General features: G+C 42.7%; 1 protein-coding gene across 2 annotated transcripts; it reads left to right on the top strand.

Annotated features, from left to right (window-relative positions):
• The first annotated feature begins 290 nt into the window (after positions 1-290).
• LOC115296079 (glutathione S-transferase A4-like) lies at positions 291-12,949 on the top strand. Of its 2 annotated transcripts, none has more exons than XM_029944495.1 (6): positions 291-397; positions 2,116-2,167; positions 4,733-4,865; positions 6,872-7,013; positions 11,108-11,239; positions 12,681-12,949. In XM_029944495.1, the coding sequence occupies exons 1-6, from the start codon at positions 311-313 to the stop codon at positions 12,768-12,770; spliced, it is 636 nt and encodes a 211-aa protein (XP_029800355.1). In that variant the 5' UTR covers positions 291-310; the 3' UTR covers positions 12,771-12,949. The 2 variants fall into 2 exon arrangements, with proteins under 2 accessions (XP_029800355.1, XP_029800356.1); XM_029944496.1 differs by lacking the exon at positions 291-397 and adding an exon at positions 1,012-1,117.
• The last annotated feature ends 4,146 nt before the right edge of the window (positions 12,950-17,095 follow it).

The following is a 17,095-nucleotide window of genomic DNA, read 5'->3' as shown; positions in this document are numbered from 1 at the left end:
TCTGTGCTGAGAGCTCAGAGCCTGGAGCCTGCTTCGGACTCTGTGTCTCCCTCTCTCTCTGCCCCTCCCCTGCTCACGCTCTGTCTCTCTCTCTCTGTCTCTCTCCCTCAAAATAAATAAACATTACAAAAATGTTTAAGAAAAGAAACAGTATTAATAGCATTCCAGACTCCCCCTCACACACCACCCTTCACCAATCACAACCCTTGCTTCCCTCCTACATAACCACCATCCTGCTTCTATGATCATTGTTTTCTTGCTTTTCTTACTTTTTGTATTCTGCCCCTCAGAAGACCCTGAGCCAGGAGTCATGACAACCAAACCCAAGCTCTGCTACTTCCGTGGCAGGGGCCGGATGGAGTCAATCCGCTGGCTGCTGGCTGCAGCTGGAGTGGAGGTTGGTCCCTGACTGGGAAAAGGAAGGGGGGTAATTTGGGTGGGCTGGAGTGGTCCTCTTCAACGCTTCACAATTCAGGGTGGTGCCTTCAAGAAGGACCCACGCTTTCCATTTCCACCTGTCGTCCTTTGTAAGAGGTGAGGGAGGGACTGAAGTCCTCTTTAGGCAGGGTTGGGAGGGTGGAAGTGTAGGGAGGTGTTCTGAAAACTTCGAAGCAGCCAAAGAGATCATGATGACTCATAAGACAAAGGAGAGAGAGGAGCCCCACATCTGCATCATTGTTTTCACTGGAACCAACTGATTCCCTGGGGTGTTGCCAGCTTCCGCCTGGCACCATGTTCTATCCATGGCTGCCCACTGAAACCTTATCCCCAGCGGTAGTCTGGTCTCCTTTTGAGCCCAGAAAAGTCTGCCCCACTGGGATCTGTCCTTAATTCTGAGTTCCTTGACCAATGACTTTTCCATAGATTTTCACAAGTGCTTTGGAACTGCTTGGTTTCATGCAGGTATAGATTCCTTTTCCCTATTTGAATGCCATCTTCTTTAAAACAGGGACTCATGCATGACCTTCTTTGTTTTGTTCACCTTATCCTACCCCCATCTCAAGGCTTAGGGGACAAAAAAGTCACTCTTACCCACTGCAGCTTCAGAGATTCCATCAAAGATGATGATAACCCCACCTGAGTGATGATCTTCAGATGCCTTTCAATGAATGTACAGGTATCAAAGAGAAATTTAATTTGGCCGGATACGGAAGGAAAATGACACAGAAGAGAGAGAAGAAAGGAAAGAGAGGAATAGGAGGAAGGATATCATTGGGGGAAGTTAGAGAAAAGGACAAGAATTTGGAGAGAAAAATGGGCTAACGTGAAGAAAAGGAAATAATATGAATGAGGTTAGGATACCCTGTTAAGTAGGCAAAACCCCCAAAGGGGTGCCAGTTCCATGCCCCCTACACACACACCTGCTGGCAGAATTTTCAGCTGTGTCTAAATTAACAACTTTGTGGTTTCTTTTAAAAGTTTCATTCTAGGGGTGCCTGGCTGACTCAGTCAGTGGAACTTGTGACTCTGGTTGTGAGTTCGAGCCCCACATTGGATATAGAGATTATTTAAAAATAAAATCCTTTTTATTGTTGTTTATTTACTTGAGAGAGAGAGAGCGAGCACACACAAGCTGGGTAGAGCAGGGAAAGAGGGAGCCAAAGCAGGCTCCAGACTCTCCAGCACAGAGCCTGACTTAGGGCTCCAATAAGGAGGTGCAAGGTCATGACCTGAGGTACCCAGGCACCCCTACTTAAAAATGAAATCTTAGGGTGCCTGGATGGTTCAATTAGTTAAGTGTGCAGCTTCAGGTCAGGTCATGATCTCATAATTTGTGAGTTTGAGTCCTACATCAGGCTCTGTGCTGACAGTTCAGAGCTTGAAGCCTGCTTTGGATCCTGTGTCTCCCTCTCTGCCCCTCCCCTGCTCATGCTCTGTCTCTCTCTCAAAAATAAACATTATAAATTAAGAAAAAAACTAAATCTTAAAAACATAAATAAAAATAAAATTTTCATTCTGGAAGCCATTGGGAATTTTAAACGGATAAGAACAGATACTACACTTGATCTTAGCCAAAAGCGATTGGCCATTGGGCATTTTATACTGTGAACATTTCTCTCTCTCTTTCTTTCTGTGGATGTTAAAGTTATAACAATGTTTCTATCCTTTATCTAGTTTGAAGAAGAGTTTATTGAAACAAGAGAACAATATGAGAAGTTGCAGAAGGGTGAGCCTAGATTTATTCAATGTTATCTTACTAGAAAAATAAAAATTTATTTCTGGAAATATTCATTTCAATACAGAACACAGAACTGTATAGTGACAACTATTAGGAAAAGGACTGCTAATATTGGTTGAATGCTCACTGTATCCTGGTCACAGAGCTAAATGTGTCATCTGCATTGTCTCCTTAGACTTCATAAAAGTTTATCAAGTAGACTATGACCCTGACCTCCATTAGATATGATAGCATGGGTTGACTCAGCTAATTGGTTCAATAATCCCTACCCCACTAAAGAATCCTTTTAAATTCTTAAATATTGATCCAGTGGGTGACAGGGGAGGGAGTAAAAGGGAAGGGGAATTTGACCGAAGATATTCTTTAGTCTTCATGGCTCATATCCACTTCTTAGTGGTTTCAGCAGGTTAACAGACACCATTTTTAAAAATCAAGTTACAAATGTAGAACCAAGATTATAGAAAAGATCAAAATTTGGTTAAATTTGGAAGAAGGCCTTCATCCTTACAATTCCCTAGAAAAGTTTCTTACACCAAGAGAAAAGACTAGTACTTTCACAGTGCTTCTTAAGCTTCTAACCACCACAATGTTATTTTCCTTATCTACGGAAACCTGGATGTCCCCATGTTGCTGATAAACAGTCATGAAATGAGCACAAGTTATTTTTTGGGAAAATGGTCAACTAGTAATCAGTAGACCTACCATTTACAAACTGTATGACTGCAAAAAGCCTTTAACTTCTCTGCATCCTGTCTCCTTGCCATACAATAAAATGAACCTCTCTGGTCACAGATGCAGGATGCCGGTAGGTCTCATTGAATGGGGAAGGCCAGCTAACTCCTCCCCAGTTCTTGTCCGGGAACTTTATTAAATTCTGGAATATCCCTGAAGCTCCTCTTTCTCATCATTTCTGCCCTACTCCACCCCGAATAAGGCCAGTCCCCAGTACATGGTAGGCAGTAAATACATATGTCTTGAATAAGTAAATGAGATGTATCTCCAGAAACTCTTCCATGATCATTCTAGCAGGAAGTCCTCCCTAACAGCCTAGGAGATCCTCCAGTCCTCCCTGAGTCTGTGATGCTGCTCTTGTGCCTCAGATACCTTCCTGGGCATTACTATTATTAGTGAATAGGAGGCAGAAAAGGACAGCAGAGAGGGCCCTGGGCTGAGAGTTGGGAGACCTACTCCTCATGGCTTACCTGTCCCCTGACTGTGAGTGTGAGCAAGTCACGTTTGCCCTCTTGGCCTCCACAGTGCCATAGTCTATGATATGATGAACTAAATGATTGCAAAGATCCTTCCCTTCACTCCTAATCCTAGATTTTTAAAAGTCCCTCTGAAGAAGATCATCAGTTCCTAGAATCATGGATCATTTTTAATGGACTTCTGCATTACTTAAAAGCAGTAGCACGGAGACCAGTCTAGATGATCATTCAGTGTTGGACAAATGTAGCACTGCCTTAGGAAATGGAGATTTTGTAGTCTCTCCATTAATAATAGTACTAATATTGCCAAGCATGGTCACCAGCATGATCATGATTATTCCTGCTCAAGGAACCTCTACAGTGGGCAGAAAATAGGTTTGGGGAAGATAGAAACTTTCCTGAATCATCCAACTAAACAGGGACACCGGCTCCCTGAAAAGTTCCTGCAGTGGTTTTCTCTTCACCATCTACTGCCTCTCATTAAGGCAAGTAGCAACAATATTGGAAACTGGGGAAATACATTAGGGCCTCTGCCAAAGTACTAGTGAAGTCTGGTTCCTAACATAGGTAAAGTTCCTTATTCTCAGCAATGTGCAGGTGGCAAAGGAAATATATTTCTTCAAGACCCTATCCTATGAAAAGAGCACTATTTACAGCACATCTTTAAATGCATTACTTATATAGGCAGTCACTCACAATGAAGAAAATTTAATTTTACTGAACACTGATTATTGACAGCATTCAGTGATTTTTTAAGCTATCTCATTTCATCCTTTCAAACTCCTGCTCAAAAGATATTATTGTTTTAGAGAAAAGGAAGCTGAAGCTCAGGTAAGTCATTTGCTTAAAGTCACATGGCTGGGGAGGGCTAAAGCTGGCATTCGGACCTGGTCTGCCTGGGTTCTTGTTGTTACATCCTGCTGCTTTGTAGATCTGGAGTGATACCTGATGTGCTTTTCAAAGAGTTCAGGGTCCCAGCCTCCACCCCTGAATCAGAATATCTGGGGAGTGGGTGAATATTTTTAACAACCCATCTCCCTGAGATGATTTTTCATACATCCTGAACTTTGAGAACCAGAAGCATCTATACTATAAGCAGTCAAAGTAAATGTATACTGTCTTAGTCATGATTAACCAACACACAAAAACGCATGGAACCATCCAGCAAATCTCAGATTTTCCATAAAGCAAATGGTAGGAATGTCCTCAACCAATGGGGTCATTAGCTCACTCACCACTTTGGATGAAAACTGAAAACTACTCAACATATTAGAAGGGACCCTCCTGCAGGCTTACCACAACTTTGGAAGGAGAGTATCCTAACCTCTCTTTGCTCAATCCATAGAGGGACTCCTGCTATTTGGGCAAGTGCCTATGGTTGAAATTGATGGAATGGTGCTGACACAGACTAGAGCCATCCTCAGCTACCTTGCTGCCAAGTACGACTCGTATGGGAAGGACCTGAAGGAGACAGTCAGGTACCACAGTGTTCATGTCTGTACTTGATTCTTATCCAAGCTCTGTTGCCTTGCACCAGCTGAGATTCAGTTCAGGTGTAGACTTTCAGCCTGGACTAGGAGGAGAAGGCGAGTGGAACAAAGGGGAGACGCTCTTGGTATACCCGTGTGTCCTGTGCATAGCTCTGAACACTCCAGGTTTCCCCTTTTACTACTTATGGTGGTCTGCATTCAACATTCATATCCTTTCCCCACTCCTCACAAAATAGGTTCTCATACAATGACCTAGTAGACTTCATTCTACATGAAGGTGTAAATGACTGATTCAGCAAACACTGAGCACTGTATCAATGATCTATTACCACAAATACTGCTGTATCACATACCACAGTGACTTATGGGTCATGTGGGCATTGGTGTATCTGGGCCAGGCTTGTCTCCTGTTGGCTGGACTCACTCATCATGTCTGTGGCCAATCAGTAGTCAGTCTGGGCTCTGGGTTGAGGGGTTAATGCACCATGTCTCTCATGCCGAGCTTATTCTTGGAGATGCTAGGGAGGGTTCTAAGAGAGTAATAGCACACAAAGCTTCTTAAATTCTAGGCTCAGAACTGGTCATCAATTCCACCTCATTTCTATTTTCAAAGCAAGTCATGAGGTCATTCCAGAAAACAGACCCCGTCTAACGATGGAAGGAGCTGTCAAGTTTTATCACAATTACTGAATGGTGAAGCTTTGTGTCCACTGTTCTGCACATATATGCCACAAGCATCTACTCCGTGCTGGGCACTGTGCTCGGCCTCCTGAGGATGGCTGGATCATTACTCCCAGAAATACAAAGTTCAGCTTCACATGAGATAAGTAAACTACAGACAAAACAAAGACTTACAACTATAAAAGTTTTATCTGTATTTGGGGTCAAAGGGCCATTTCAATGGTCCTTGAATGAAATCTTATCACCATAAGCACTATGGGGTGGTCCATACACATACATAGAAGACATGGTGGGAGAAAGGCCTAATTTCAACTGTTCAGAAAAAGGAGAGAGAGTATAACATAGGAATGAACAAAGTCTGTAACAAGAAGCACACCCAACCCTTCTTTAGATCCACCTTTAAAATGAATTTAGTCATCCTATCTTGCAGTCCCAGAGGTATATGGGAAGAGAAGCAATTTCAAATAGTGTGTGAAAAGCATCCTTTTATAACAATGTAAATAAGTAATAATATGCAAAAGCAATCTGTTTCTGTTTCGATGTGTGTGTTTTTTACAATTAAAGGTGACAATTGAACATGTAAGAAAAATGACTTCTAATTCAGATGGGACAATAAAGTAAATTATGCCTTTATATATGTTGAAAATAGAGATGATCACTGAACCAAATTTGTTGGGCAGTTACCATATGGTCGGGGATACACAGACACACAACCCTTAATGTTTGCATACTGGTTGTAGAGAGAACTTGCACTCCATGACTGCACCAACAGGCTAATAATGGTCACATGTCTACCATTCTTAGCTTGTTGTTGTTAGGATTTTTTATCCTTTTTTTTTTTTTGCGTTTGTCAATGTAAGGGAAATTCTTAAGAGAATGACATAAGATATTTGTTTGATCTGATGAGGAAAGCAAATGTTTCCTCTCAGTTGCCAAGTCAGGGGAAGACCTGCTAAATTATATATCCTCCCTAAACAACTGAAAAGGTTCTGGTGCTAATAGTTTTGCACTTCTGGTAAACTTCATTCAGTTGGGTTTTTAAAACCACAATAATCTATTTATTGATTTATGGCAGAGATCGACTTAGAGGCACTTATTCATTTTTTTCACACAGCCCTTCATTCAATAACCATTTCCAGAGACGCTAGTAGAGCCTGGTCACTAGGATGGCTCTGGTTGCAGAAATCATTCCTGGGCATGGAATCTTAAGGGAGGGGGCGTGAAAAGTCATCTGCCTCAATATCCATCTGCATCTCCGCCGTGGCGAATTAGGGAATGAGAGTCGGAATGAGAGTCACACGCTGTTTTGTCAGGATCAACATGTACGCTGACGGCACCCTGGACCTCATGATGATGATCGCGCTGGCTGCGTTCAAACCTCCTGAGGAAAAAGAGGAGAATCTTACTTTAATCGTGAAGAAAGCTAAAACCCGTTACTTCCCAGTCTTTGAAAAGGTAAGGGGCAGGGATCCAGTTAGAATCGCAGCGAGGCCTTACGCCGGCGTAGCAGACGTACCGGGGTGTTCTCGCGAGAGTCAGGGTCCCGACCGCTGCGCGCGCAGGTCCGGCTGAGGGAGCAGTGGGCGGGGCTGGCATCTTCACGAGGCTGCAAGTCCCCCCTCCCTTCCCAGGCAGGAGCTGGGGGCGGGGCGGACGAGGACTGGGAGGCCGAGCGCGTGGGCAGTGCAAGTTCCCACATCCATTTCCCAGGATGTAGAGATTCAGGACTTACTTCCTGTTGCTAAAAAGAATATTTCAGGCGTGGATATCTGAAAAGACAGAGCGCTTGGTAGAGCTTTATTGCACTTGGACCAAAACTTTATTAACGGTTACGTACTTATGGAACCTCTAACGAAACTGAATAGGAATAAGCCAAATGCAATGAAAGGTACAGCATTTATGTTCTGATTTTTTAAAAAGCCATCAGCCCAAGGCATCCTCACCTTAAATTCACTGTCAGATGTTTCTTTACGTGCAATACTGGAGGCTAATCATACCTCAATCAAAAGATAATGTATCTTAAAGTTACAACTTTTCCGAAGTCATTTTGGAGTGAATAATTAGGAATGTCCTAGAAATACATCTGGTAAGGTAGCATGTATGCATAGGGTTTCATAAGTAAAGACTTGCCAGACAGAAGAATTCTATGGTATTTCTCCTCAGTCTTAGTCTTGGGGAAAGAATGATTTGTTACTGATTAAATCGCAACGAAGTGTTCTGCCAGTACCTCAGGACTAGACAAGCAAGCACCTCTTTATATGGAACAGTGTACAGTGTTGTTGAAATGCCTTCCATTAAAAAAAAAAAAAACAAAGAACTAGTGTGATTCCTTGAGTTACAATGTTAAATAGACTTTATCATACTACAGATTTTGAAATCTGTGTGGCCTAATCCAGTACTCCTCAAAACATTTAAAATAATTTATTTGTTCAAATCAGGATCAAACTCAAGTTTACCTGAAACTAATGTAACATTGTGTGTCAATTGTATTTCAATTAAACAAACAAACAAACAAACAAAAACCCCTCAAATTCATTCTTTCTAATTAGTCAATTACATTTTGAAGCTTCTTTTAATCTATAAGGTCCCTTCCTCTTTTTTTCTATTTTTTAAATATTTATTTATTTTGAGAGGGACAGTTCACAAGGGAGGGGGACAGAGACAGAATCCTAAGCAGGCTACCTGCTGTCACACAGAACCCAACTCAGGGCTCAATCCCATGAACCATGAGATCATGACCTGAGCCAAAATCAAGTTGAGTTGGACACTCAACTGACCAAGCCACTCAGGTTTCCCTTTTTCTCTCCTTCTATGTATTCCTCTTGCATTTATCTTGTCGAGTTTCCAATAGCCTGGATTTTATTAAGTGCAGCATACTCCTTTATTCTGTTTCCTGTCAATTGGAAGTTAGAATGTGAAGCCTAATCATGTCCAGGTGTGATTATTTTGGCCAGACTGTGTCATAAGTGATGTTGTGAAGGTCATTAGAAAGCAGACATTATCTGGTTGTACTTCTTCTTACAACTAAATGTTGTAATGTGATTGATGATTAATGCCTAGACCCACTGATTTACTAGTGAATGCAAAATGCTGACACCCAATCCTGTCAATCCCTCTTCATTTATTAGCTGGAATACTTTCTGTAGAATGAATCTTCCCACTCATAATATATTTCGTTACTTTGGGGTGTGGTTTATGTTAGAAAGGAGGATAATTACCTGATTCTTTTTGTTCACTGTTTTTCAAAATGATTTAGTTACCTCGCATCTTCAAAGGGGACTAATGTTTATTAATTTTTCATTCTTGTTTTTGTTCTTTAAATAACTTTATAATATTGTTTATTACCATGAATTTAAATATTGTGCTGTGCTTTGATTAGTGGTAGAGCTTTTTTTTTTTTTTTTTTTTTTTTTTTTTTGAGGATAGGGACACCTAGGTGGCTCAGTCAGTTAAGTATCTGAGCCTTGGTTTCAGCTCAAGTCTTAATCTTGTGGTTCATGGGATTGAGCCCTGCATCAGGCTCTGTGCTGACAGCTGGGAACCTGCTTGGAATTCTCTGTGTCCTTCTCTCTCTGCCTCTCCCTCATGCACACACATATGCACATGCATGTCCACACTCTCTCTCTCTGTCAACAAATAAACTTTAAAAATACATAAATAAAGTAAATTTGAGTATGGTTGACACACAGTGTTACATTAGTTTCAGTGATTATAAAAGTGGTTATAGAAGCTCAAGCATCTTATCTCTTGGCCAGTGGTAGTAGCTTCGTCAAGTTTGCTTCTGGTTTTTGACATGCTCCCAGCAGTCTTTGATTCCTCCCTTCTTTTTCAGTCTGAATAATCTCCCTCTTCTTTTTTTTTTTTTTAACTTTTAATTTTACTTGAATCCAAGTTAGTTAACAAGAATGTCCCTCTTTTTAAAAAGACTCTGGAAAATCCTCCACTAAATAATAGGGGAAATGACTTCTTCCCTATTCTCTCTGTTCTGTCCTGGGCTCCTCTTAGACATATGTTGGAGCTTCCTTCTATATTACATGTCTCTTAATCTCTCTCTCATATTTTCAGTATCTTTATTTCTGTAGGTTTCCTCAGATCTATATGCCAAATTACTGACTTTTTACAACTTCTCTATTAAATATTTTTGTACCATTTACATTTTAACTTAATAATTTTTATTTGCATCATTTTCAAACCCATATGCTCTTTTTTTTTTTTTTTAGTTTTTTAATGTTTGTTTATTTTTGAGAGAGAGAGACAGTGTGAGCTGGGGAAGGGGCAGAGAGAGAGAGAGAGGGAGACACAGAATCCGAAACAGGCTCCAGGCTCTCAGCTGTCAGCACAGAGCCCAACACGGGGCTCAAACCCTCAAGCTGTGTTATCATGACCTGAGCCGGAAGTTGGATGTTTAATTGACTGAGCCACCCAGGTGCCCCATGCCCTCTTTTTCCTACATGTCTCCTCCCCCATTATCTCTTTGTACATTTTAAGCATTTTTAACTCCTTAAAGAGTCCATTCTTGGGGCGCCTAGGTGGCTCAGTCATTTGAGCGGCTGACTGACTCAGGTCATGATCTCACAGTTTGGGGGTTTGAGCCCTGCATTGGGCTCTGTGCTGACAGCTCAGAACCGGGAGCCTGTGTTTTTCTCTCTCTCTATTCCTCCCCTGCTCTCTCTCTTTCTCTCCCCCCCCCCCGCCTCAAAAATAAATAAAGACTAAACAAAAAAGTTTCAAGAGTCCACTTTTACATTTGGCTCTGTGGCTCAAAATTCTTTTTTGCCAGTGTGCTGCCTCTGTCTTATAAAGGAGTTATCTCAAGTACAAACCATATGCTTTGTAACTTGTGGCTGTGAGCCTATTTTCTGCAGGAGTCACGTTCCATATATTTGGCATATTTGATATATTCTATCAACTGTTTTTATATTTGCTGTGGCTTGAATACTCTAGAATTCACTGATTTTAGTCATTTTATTCATCCATACTAATATTTATTTTTATTCATGTATCACAGGAAGAGATGTCGTACCTGAGTTTATATAACTTTGCTCCTTACCTATGGAGTAAACCCATATTTTGAATATCTGCCACTCAAAGCTATACCTGAAGAATTTTTATATTCACTTTTCATTGGAGAGTAAGAAGGCTCAGGATTGGGCTTCTGATATTCCATTGGTGATTTATTTCTACTTGTGGGATAGTAGCCAGATTCTAGTTAATCATGACCTTTGTGTCTCCCTTATGCTAGTGGGTACAGTTTTACTTAACCGGCTCTAAGCTTAAAAGAGAAAACTCCACTCTAGCACTTTATTACCCAAAATATCTGGATAATCACTGACAAATTTCTAACAGTATTGTGCCAATTTACAGCAAGTTTAGGAGTGTTTAAGAGTTGGTTTCACCTGACCCTTACCAGCATTCTTGGAGATTATCAACAAAAAGATTCTTTAGTAAATTTGATCTTTACAAAAGAGTCCCTGCTTTTATAAGTGTTTAGCCAGGCAAAATAGTCTTTACTTTTATATGATTTTCTTTGTTATTTTTTCTTTCTGTAGATTTTGAATGACCGCGGAGAGGATTTTCTTGTTGGCAACAAATTCAGCTGGGCAGACATACAACTGCTGGAGGTTATTTTAATGGTGGAAGAACTCGATGCTTCTGTTCTTGCTGACTTCCCTCTGCTGAAGGTAGTGTATTCACATCCACACAAAGCCCAAGAAGAAGTGACTAGAAACAGAGACTAAAACAAAATGCATCCCCAGGTCAATCTCAATAGAAGAGTGTTTAAGAAAAAAAAAATGTTTAATGTTTATTTAGTTTTGAGAGGACAGAGCACGAGCCAGGGAGGGGCCGACAGGAGGGAGACATAGAATCCGAAGCAGGATCCAGGCTCTGGACTGTCAGCACAGAGCCAGATGCGGGCTCAAATTCATGAGCTGTGAGATCATGACCTGTCCAGAACTCCGACACTCAACTGACTGAGCCACCCAGGCGCCCCAAATATCTGACTCTTGATTTCAGCTCAGATCATGCTTTTGTGGTTCATGAGATCGAGTCCCACATCTGGCTCCACACTGTCAACTGTTAGTGCTTCGGATTCTCTCTCCCTCTCTCTCTGCCCCTCCCCTGCTCATGCTTGCTCACTCTCTTTCAAAATAAATAAATAAACTAAAAAACAGGGGGGCATAAAATGAGAAAGCTCGTTCCTACCACTGCCTTCCCACCTTCTCCTATAATCACCCTGAGTGGTTTCCTGTGTACCCTTCCAGTATTGCCATTCAGATACAAGCAAGCAAGAATATCAATTTATCTGTCACCCCCCGCCCTGACATTTTTACCCAAAGCAGCAAATATATTCTGTTCTGTCTTAGGCTTTTTTCCCCTTTAAACAGAACAGTGTGTTCTAGAGCTCTTTCCCTGTCAATACAGGGGTCTTCCTCTTCTTTTTATATATTATATCATTTTAAATTACTGGATAAAGTATTTAGATATACAGTATATAGATACTTTGTAGGGATGAGCCATAGTTTATATAACCAGTTTTCTCTTCTTGGAAATATAGGTTATTTCCAACTTTTCACTGTGCTAACATTCTTATCATTATTTCTTTGCTCATATCTTATGTGACTTCTTTGCTCAGCCTTATAAGGAATTCCTAGAACAGGAATCACTAGGTCAAAGCATATGACTTTTTTAGAGTTTTTAATATGTACCTACTTGAGACCATGATTTTTTATTTTTTATTTTTTGAGAGAGAGAGAGGGGAGGGGGCAGAGAGAGAGACAGAGAGAATCTTAAGCAGGCTCCTTGCCCAGCACCAAGGGGGGGCTTCATCTCATGACCCTGGGTTCATGACCTGAGCTGAAATCAAGAGTCAGACACAACCAACTGAGCCACCCAGGCACCCAAATGATTGTTTAACAAAACAATTTATTCAGGCTAAACGTCTAGCAATTGTGTTACCTTCCTGGGAACATGCAGCCAACAGGCCTTGAGGGATGAACTCAGATTCAACACCCTGGGCTCCATGAGCTGGCAGCCTAAGCCCTCTCCTCCCACGACAAAGCTCTATGTCCCTAAAGGTTGTGACTGCTATGGAGGCTTTCATTTCACTGGTCCTCATTTCAGGCATTTGAAGCAAGAATCAGCAACATCCCTACAATTAGAAAGTTCCTGCAGCCTGGGAGTCCGAGGAAGCTGGAAGCTGCCCCCAGATAGCCACTATGTGGAGGTGGTCAGGAGCATCCTGCAGTTCTGATGAAAGCACGTCCTACACTGGCGTCCGAACAGGCCGCTGCAAACCAAAGCAACCTGTAGGTTCTAGGAGGAAAGTGTCTGAAAAGAACAAAACCACACTATGAACAGTAAACACTGATTAAATGCAATATGAGACCATTCTGATGTGTGAATTTTTTTTAAGCTTGTCAATTGCGGGTGATGGTTACAACCTTTATGAAATCAGTGTTGGGTGTAAATAAATAGGAGGTGGTGTGGGAGCACCTGGGTGGCTCAGTCAGTTAAGCATCCGACTTTGGCTCAGGTCATGATCTTGCAGTTTGTGAGTTCAAGCCCCGTGTCGGAGTCTGTGCTGACAGCTCAGAGCCTGGAGCTTGCTGACTCCCTATCTGCCCTATTGCCACTCATACTCTGTCTCTCAAAAAATAATAAATAAATGTTAAAAAATTTGAAAAAAAAATTTTTTTTTTTTGAGAGAGAGACAAAGAGACAGAGAGAAAGAGACAGTATGAGCAGGGGAGGGTCAAAGAGAGAGAGACACAGAATCTGAAGACAGGCTTCAGGCTCTGAGCTAGCTGTTAGCACAGAGCCTGAAGCGGGGCTTGAACGCACCAACTGCGAGATCATGACCTGAGCTGAAGCCAGCCACTCAACTGACTGAGCCACCCAGGTTCCCCCCCTCAAAATTTTTTTTAAAATCTGAGGCAATGTGTATTTAGGGCAGTGGCCTATGTAAGGCACTGTTCTTGCTGTCTGTACCAAGATCAGGCCCGCTGTTGGAAGAGTGAATCGAGAGATTTGGGGGCCAGGATCTCTCCAACACCCACACTGACGCTGAGTATTTGGGATAGATAAAAAGTGGGAAATGACATCAGGAGTGAGATGATGGCTGATGCTGGTGAATCCTAAGAGGAAGGACAGGGGACAGAGAATGTCCAGGGAACATCTTTCTGAGACCCTGAAAAAAAACTTGGACAATAGACAACCCTATTCCCCCTAACAGAGCCTCCGGAGACTGAGTTTTGCTTTGCTGAAACAATTCCAAGTAACACTGAGATTAAGATGTAACCAATGAACATTTATCGAAACTGACCCAAAGATTCCCTCTCCTTGATCAACATGCTTTAAAGGTATCTATTGGGTTCCCAAATGGGGTAATTTGGAACCCAGCCCCACATGAGGGCACTGTTTGGTGGGAGCAGCTGTCCAGGGTGATATCACAGGCACAGCGGTGGTTTCCGGTGGGGGGCCTGTGGTCTGGAGCAAGGCTCCTGTCAACGCTTTGAGGCACCTGACTCTACCGGCTCTAAACTGCTGCTAGGCCATCCTGCCCAAGCCACACCCTTAATCAGCTTCTGAGTATGTATCCATGTGCGTGTCCTTACTTGTGAAATGACTGAACGGCTCACCAGACTTCGTGCCATTTCCTAAGCGCCAGCATAGGGCACGACCATCCCTACACTACCTTGCCTCATCCATTGTACCTCCCCAACTCAGATGACAGACTGGTCAGCAGAGTTATGACCACCTGGACCATTCAGCACCCCGCAGCCAGCCTGTGTACGGCCTGAGCTCTTGTTCCCAGCGTGGTCAAATCTCAACCACGGGGATTCTCGCTTAGCTAATTGCCCTGTCTCATTCCACACTCTGGCAGGGCCACGGCTACTACCAGATGATGAATCAGACAAAGTTGGAGGAAAGGCTTCTCACAGGGAAACTCTGCCCTTCTTTCTGTGGGGTGACATTTTCCTCTGACCTCCACCAAAGCCAAGAGACTGATGTGACAGAAATTAAGTAAGAAAAGGAAAAGAACTTATTTTTTCATGATTCCTAATGGTAAGCCAATCTCTTTTTATCATAATCCCAGGGTCTTGGTAAATAATTAAAATAGTTTAGAAGGCTTACACAACGAAAAATAAAACTCTCCCCTCCCTGGATTGTTCTGAAAGACCAGCATTCTCTGGGTCCTCACTCCCTGCCCTGGCGCCTCCCTTGAGAACCAAGCACATGGTTGAGTTCCCAAAGCCTTAAGCCTGTTTTGCCCAGGGCTCTACTTCCTGGGTTGTGAAAACAAGCCCTAGGTCTGACCCCAACCTGGCACGTTCTCCAAGCACACTCAAAAGCAACTGACAAACCCACCTCCAATCAGTGCCAGAGCATGATTCATTATAACCCCATTCATACAACTTGCTGGCTTTCTTGTAATGGTCCTTATCCCTTCATTCTTCCCTACAGGGTTCTCTTTGGGCCAACTGCCTAGCTACCCAAACTAGTGGAGGTAACTCTGGATGTCCAAGGAAGTGAGCCTCAGAGAGCCTGTAGCTACCCGCAACATTCAAGGCCTCACTTCTCTCCCATCACCAGGGACTCATAACTCTGGACAGAAAAAGAAAGGCACGTGAAGACAGTCACCTCAATATACCTGTAGAAAGGGAAGCATAGATTCTGGAAGGTCCTCGTTCTTCTCTTCCACAAGATTCTGGGATGAAGACCCTGTTACTAGCTTTGTTTCCCCATTTCAAAAGGTAAACCCTCTGAAAGGTGAGAATTTCCTTTCTTGGTGACCAGGACTCTGTCCTATTTCAGTTAAAGCGAATTTGTTTTGTTTGCTTAGACCTCAGCATGCAAAGAATTAAAACCTGGGCAGTGACCCCATAATGACCCTTCCTACTTGGATGTTGATCATTAATCCTCCCTTTGGACTCCAGCTTGGACTTTACAACATGGGATCGCTGCGTGAGTTCCTGAGTAGGGCCAGAGGGAGAAAAGTCAAAGACAGCCAGAGATGGCTGTTCCCATTAGCTTGCGAAATTGGGAGAAAGGGATTTGTTTCAGTTTTTGGATTTTTGATTTGGGGCAGGGGGATGTCAGAGGGTATAGCTGTTGTTTTTAAGCAAAGAAAGAAGTTTATTAGATCATACATCTAAAAGAACACGGATGAATCAGGGACTTTCAGACCATCAGCATTGCCCGTATTTCACTCTGTGTGGGTCTCAGGTTCTTCCAAGGTTCTGTGATCGGCTCATCCTCACCCCCGTTGGGCCCCAGGGCTGGCGATGCTTGCAGCCACAGCAGAACCACAGGAAGGAGGCAAAGAAGGTTCCCTTAAAAAGTGGGCTGGTATTGCAAGGAGGAGAGGGGGGACACACTGGGCAGACACACCCACAAAGGTTTACTATCTCCCCAGTTTACAGGTAGGGACAGTGAGGCTTAGCAAGTCGTCACCCCGTACACAACGCTCCCACTGTGTCATGCCATGAGCAAGAATTACCTTCCAGCTTTAGGGACAGGAAAAACTAGACCCACAGAGGGGAGGCAAATTCGTTTAAGATCACAAGCAAATGAGTGGCTAAACTGCAGCCCAGACGGTGGATCTGAGGTCTTTTCAATAGATTGGCAGTAGCCTGGGGTTCAGTTTTCGAGATTGAAGAGAGTAGGAGATAGTCATTCCTGAGAGCTTAAGGAACGGCAGGTTTGGACACAGCGTTCTTATGCCTCGCCCTCAGCAGCCATTACAATGCTGAGTCACTAATTTGTGCCTTTTGGTTTTTGTTTTTTTCCCTTGGCCTTTTCCATCCAGTATCTATTGGACCCTCCCTAAAACATTGCAAGGATAAGGCTTCTTTCTTTCGAATTATAACACTACTGGAACTTAATGCTTTTTTTCTTAACTTACTTTTTTTATTTTAGAGAGAGACAGTGGGTGAGTGGGAGAGAGAGGCAGAGGGAGGAGAGAGAAACTTAAGCAGGCTCCAAGCTCGGCATGGAGCCCAAAGTGAGGCTCTATCCCATGACTGTGAGATCATGACCGGAGCTGAAATCAAGAGTCAGATGCTCAACCAACTGAGCTGCCCAGGCACCCCGATGCTTTTTTTTTTTTTTTTAAATAAAGCTTTTTATCAAAGTAAAGCAAACATTAAAGGGGGTAAATCTTATATTTATAGTTCAGTGTTTATTGCTTTTATCCTTACAGATGTCACATTTCTATATTTTAATAGAAAGCAGTGTTGAAGATACCATATATGAAATGTTCAATGAGTTTTAGTTAGTGTATATAATCTTGCAAACATCACCTCACTCTAGTCGTAGCATGCTCCCATTCCCTAAAACTTCTTTGTCCCCTCAAAGGCTGCCCCTACTCCAGCCCCAGGCCATCTCTAATCTGCTTTCTGTCACAGCCCATTCACTTCTCCAAGATAAAACTGGCATGAACCCCCAATGCCAAAGGCAGTAATCCTGGGCCATCTTCCTGTGGCTGTCCCTTCCTGTAGGAAGGTCCAGTAGACCTGCCCTCTTCAGGGAGAGGC

This window comes from Suricata suricatta, chromosome 7 (genome assembly GCF_006229205.1).
Source record: "Suricata suricatta isolate VVHF042 chromosome 7, meerkat_22Aug2017_6uvM2_HiC, whole genome shotgun sequence".
NCBI lineage: Eukaryota > Metazoa > Chordata > Mammalia > Carnivora > Herpestidae > Suricata > Suricata suricatta.
The sequence above is the reverse complement of the archived record's forward strand: the minus strand, read 5'-3'. Positions and strand labels throughout refer to the sequence as shown.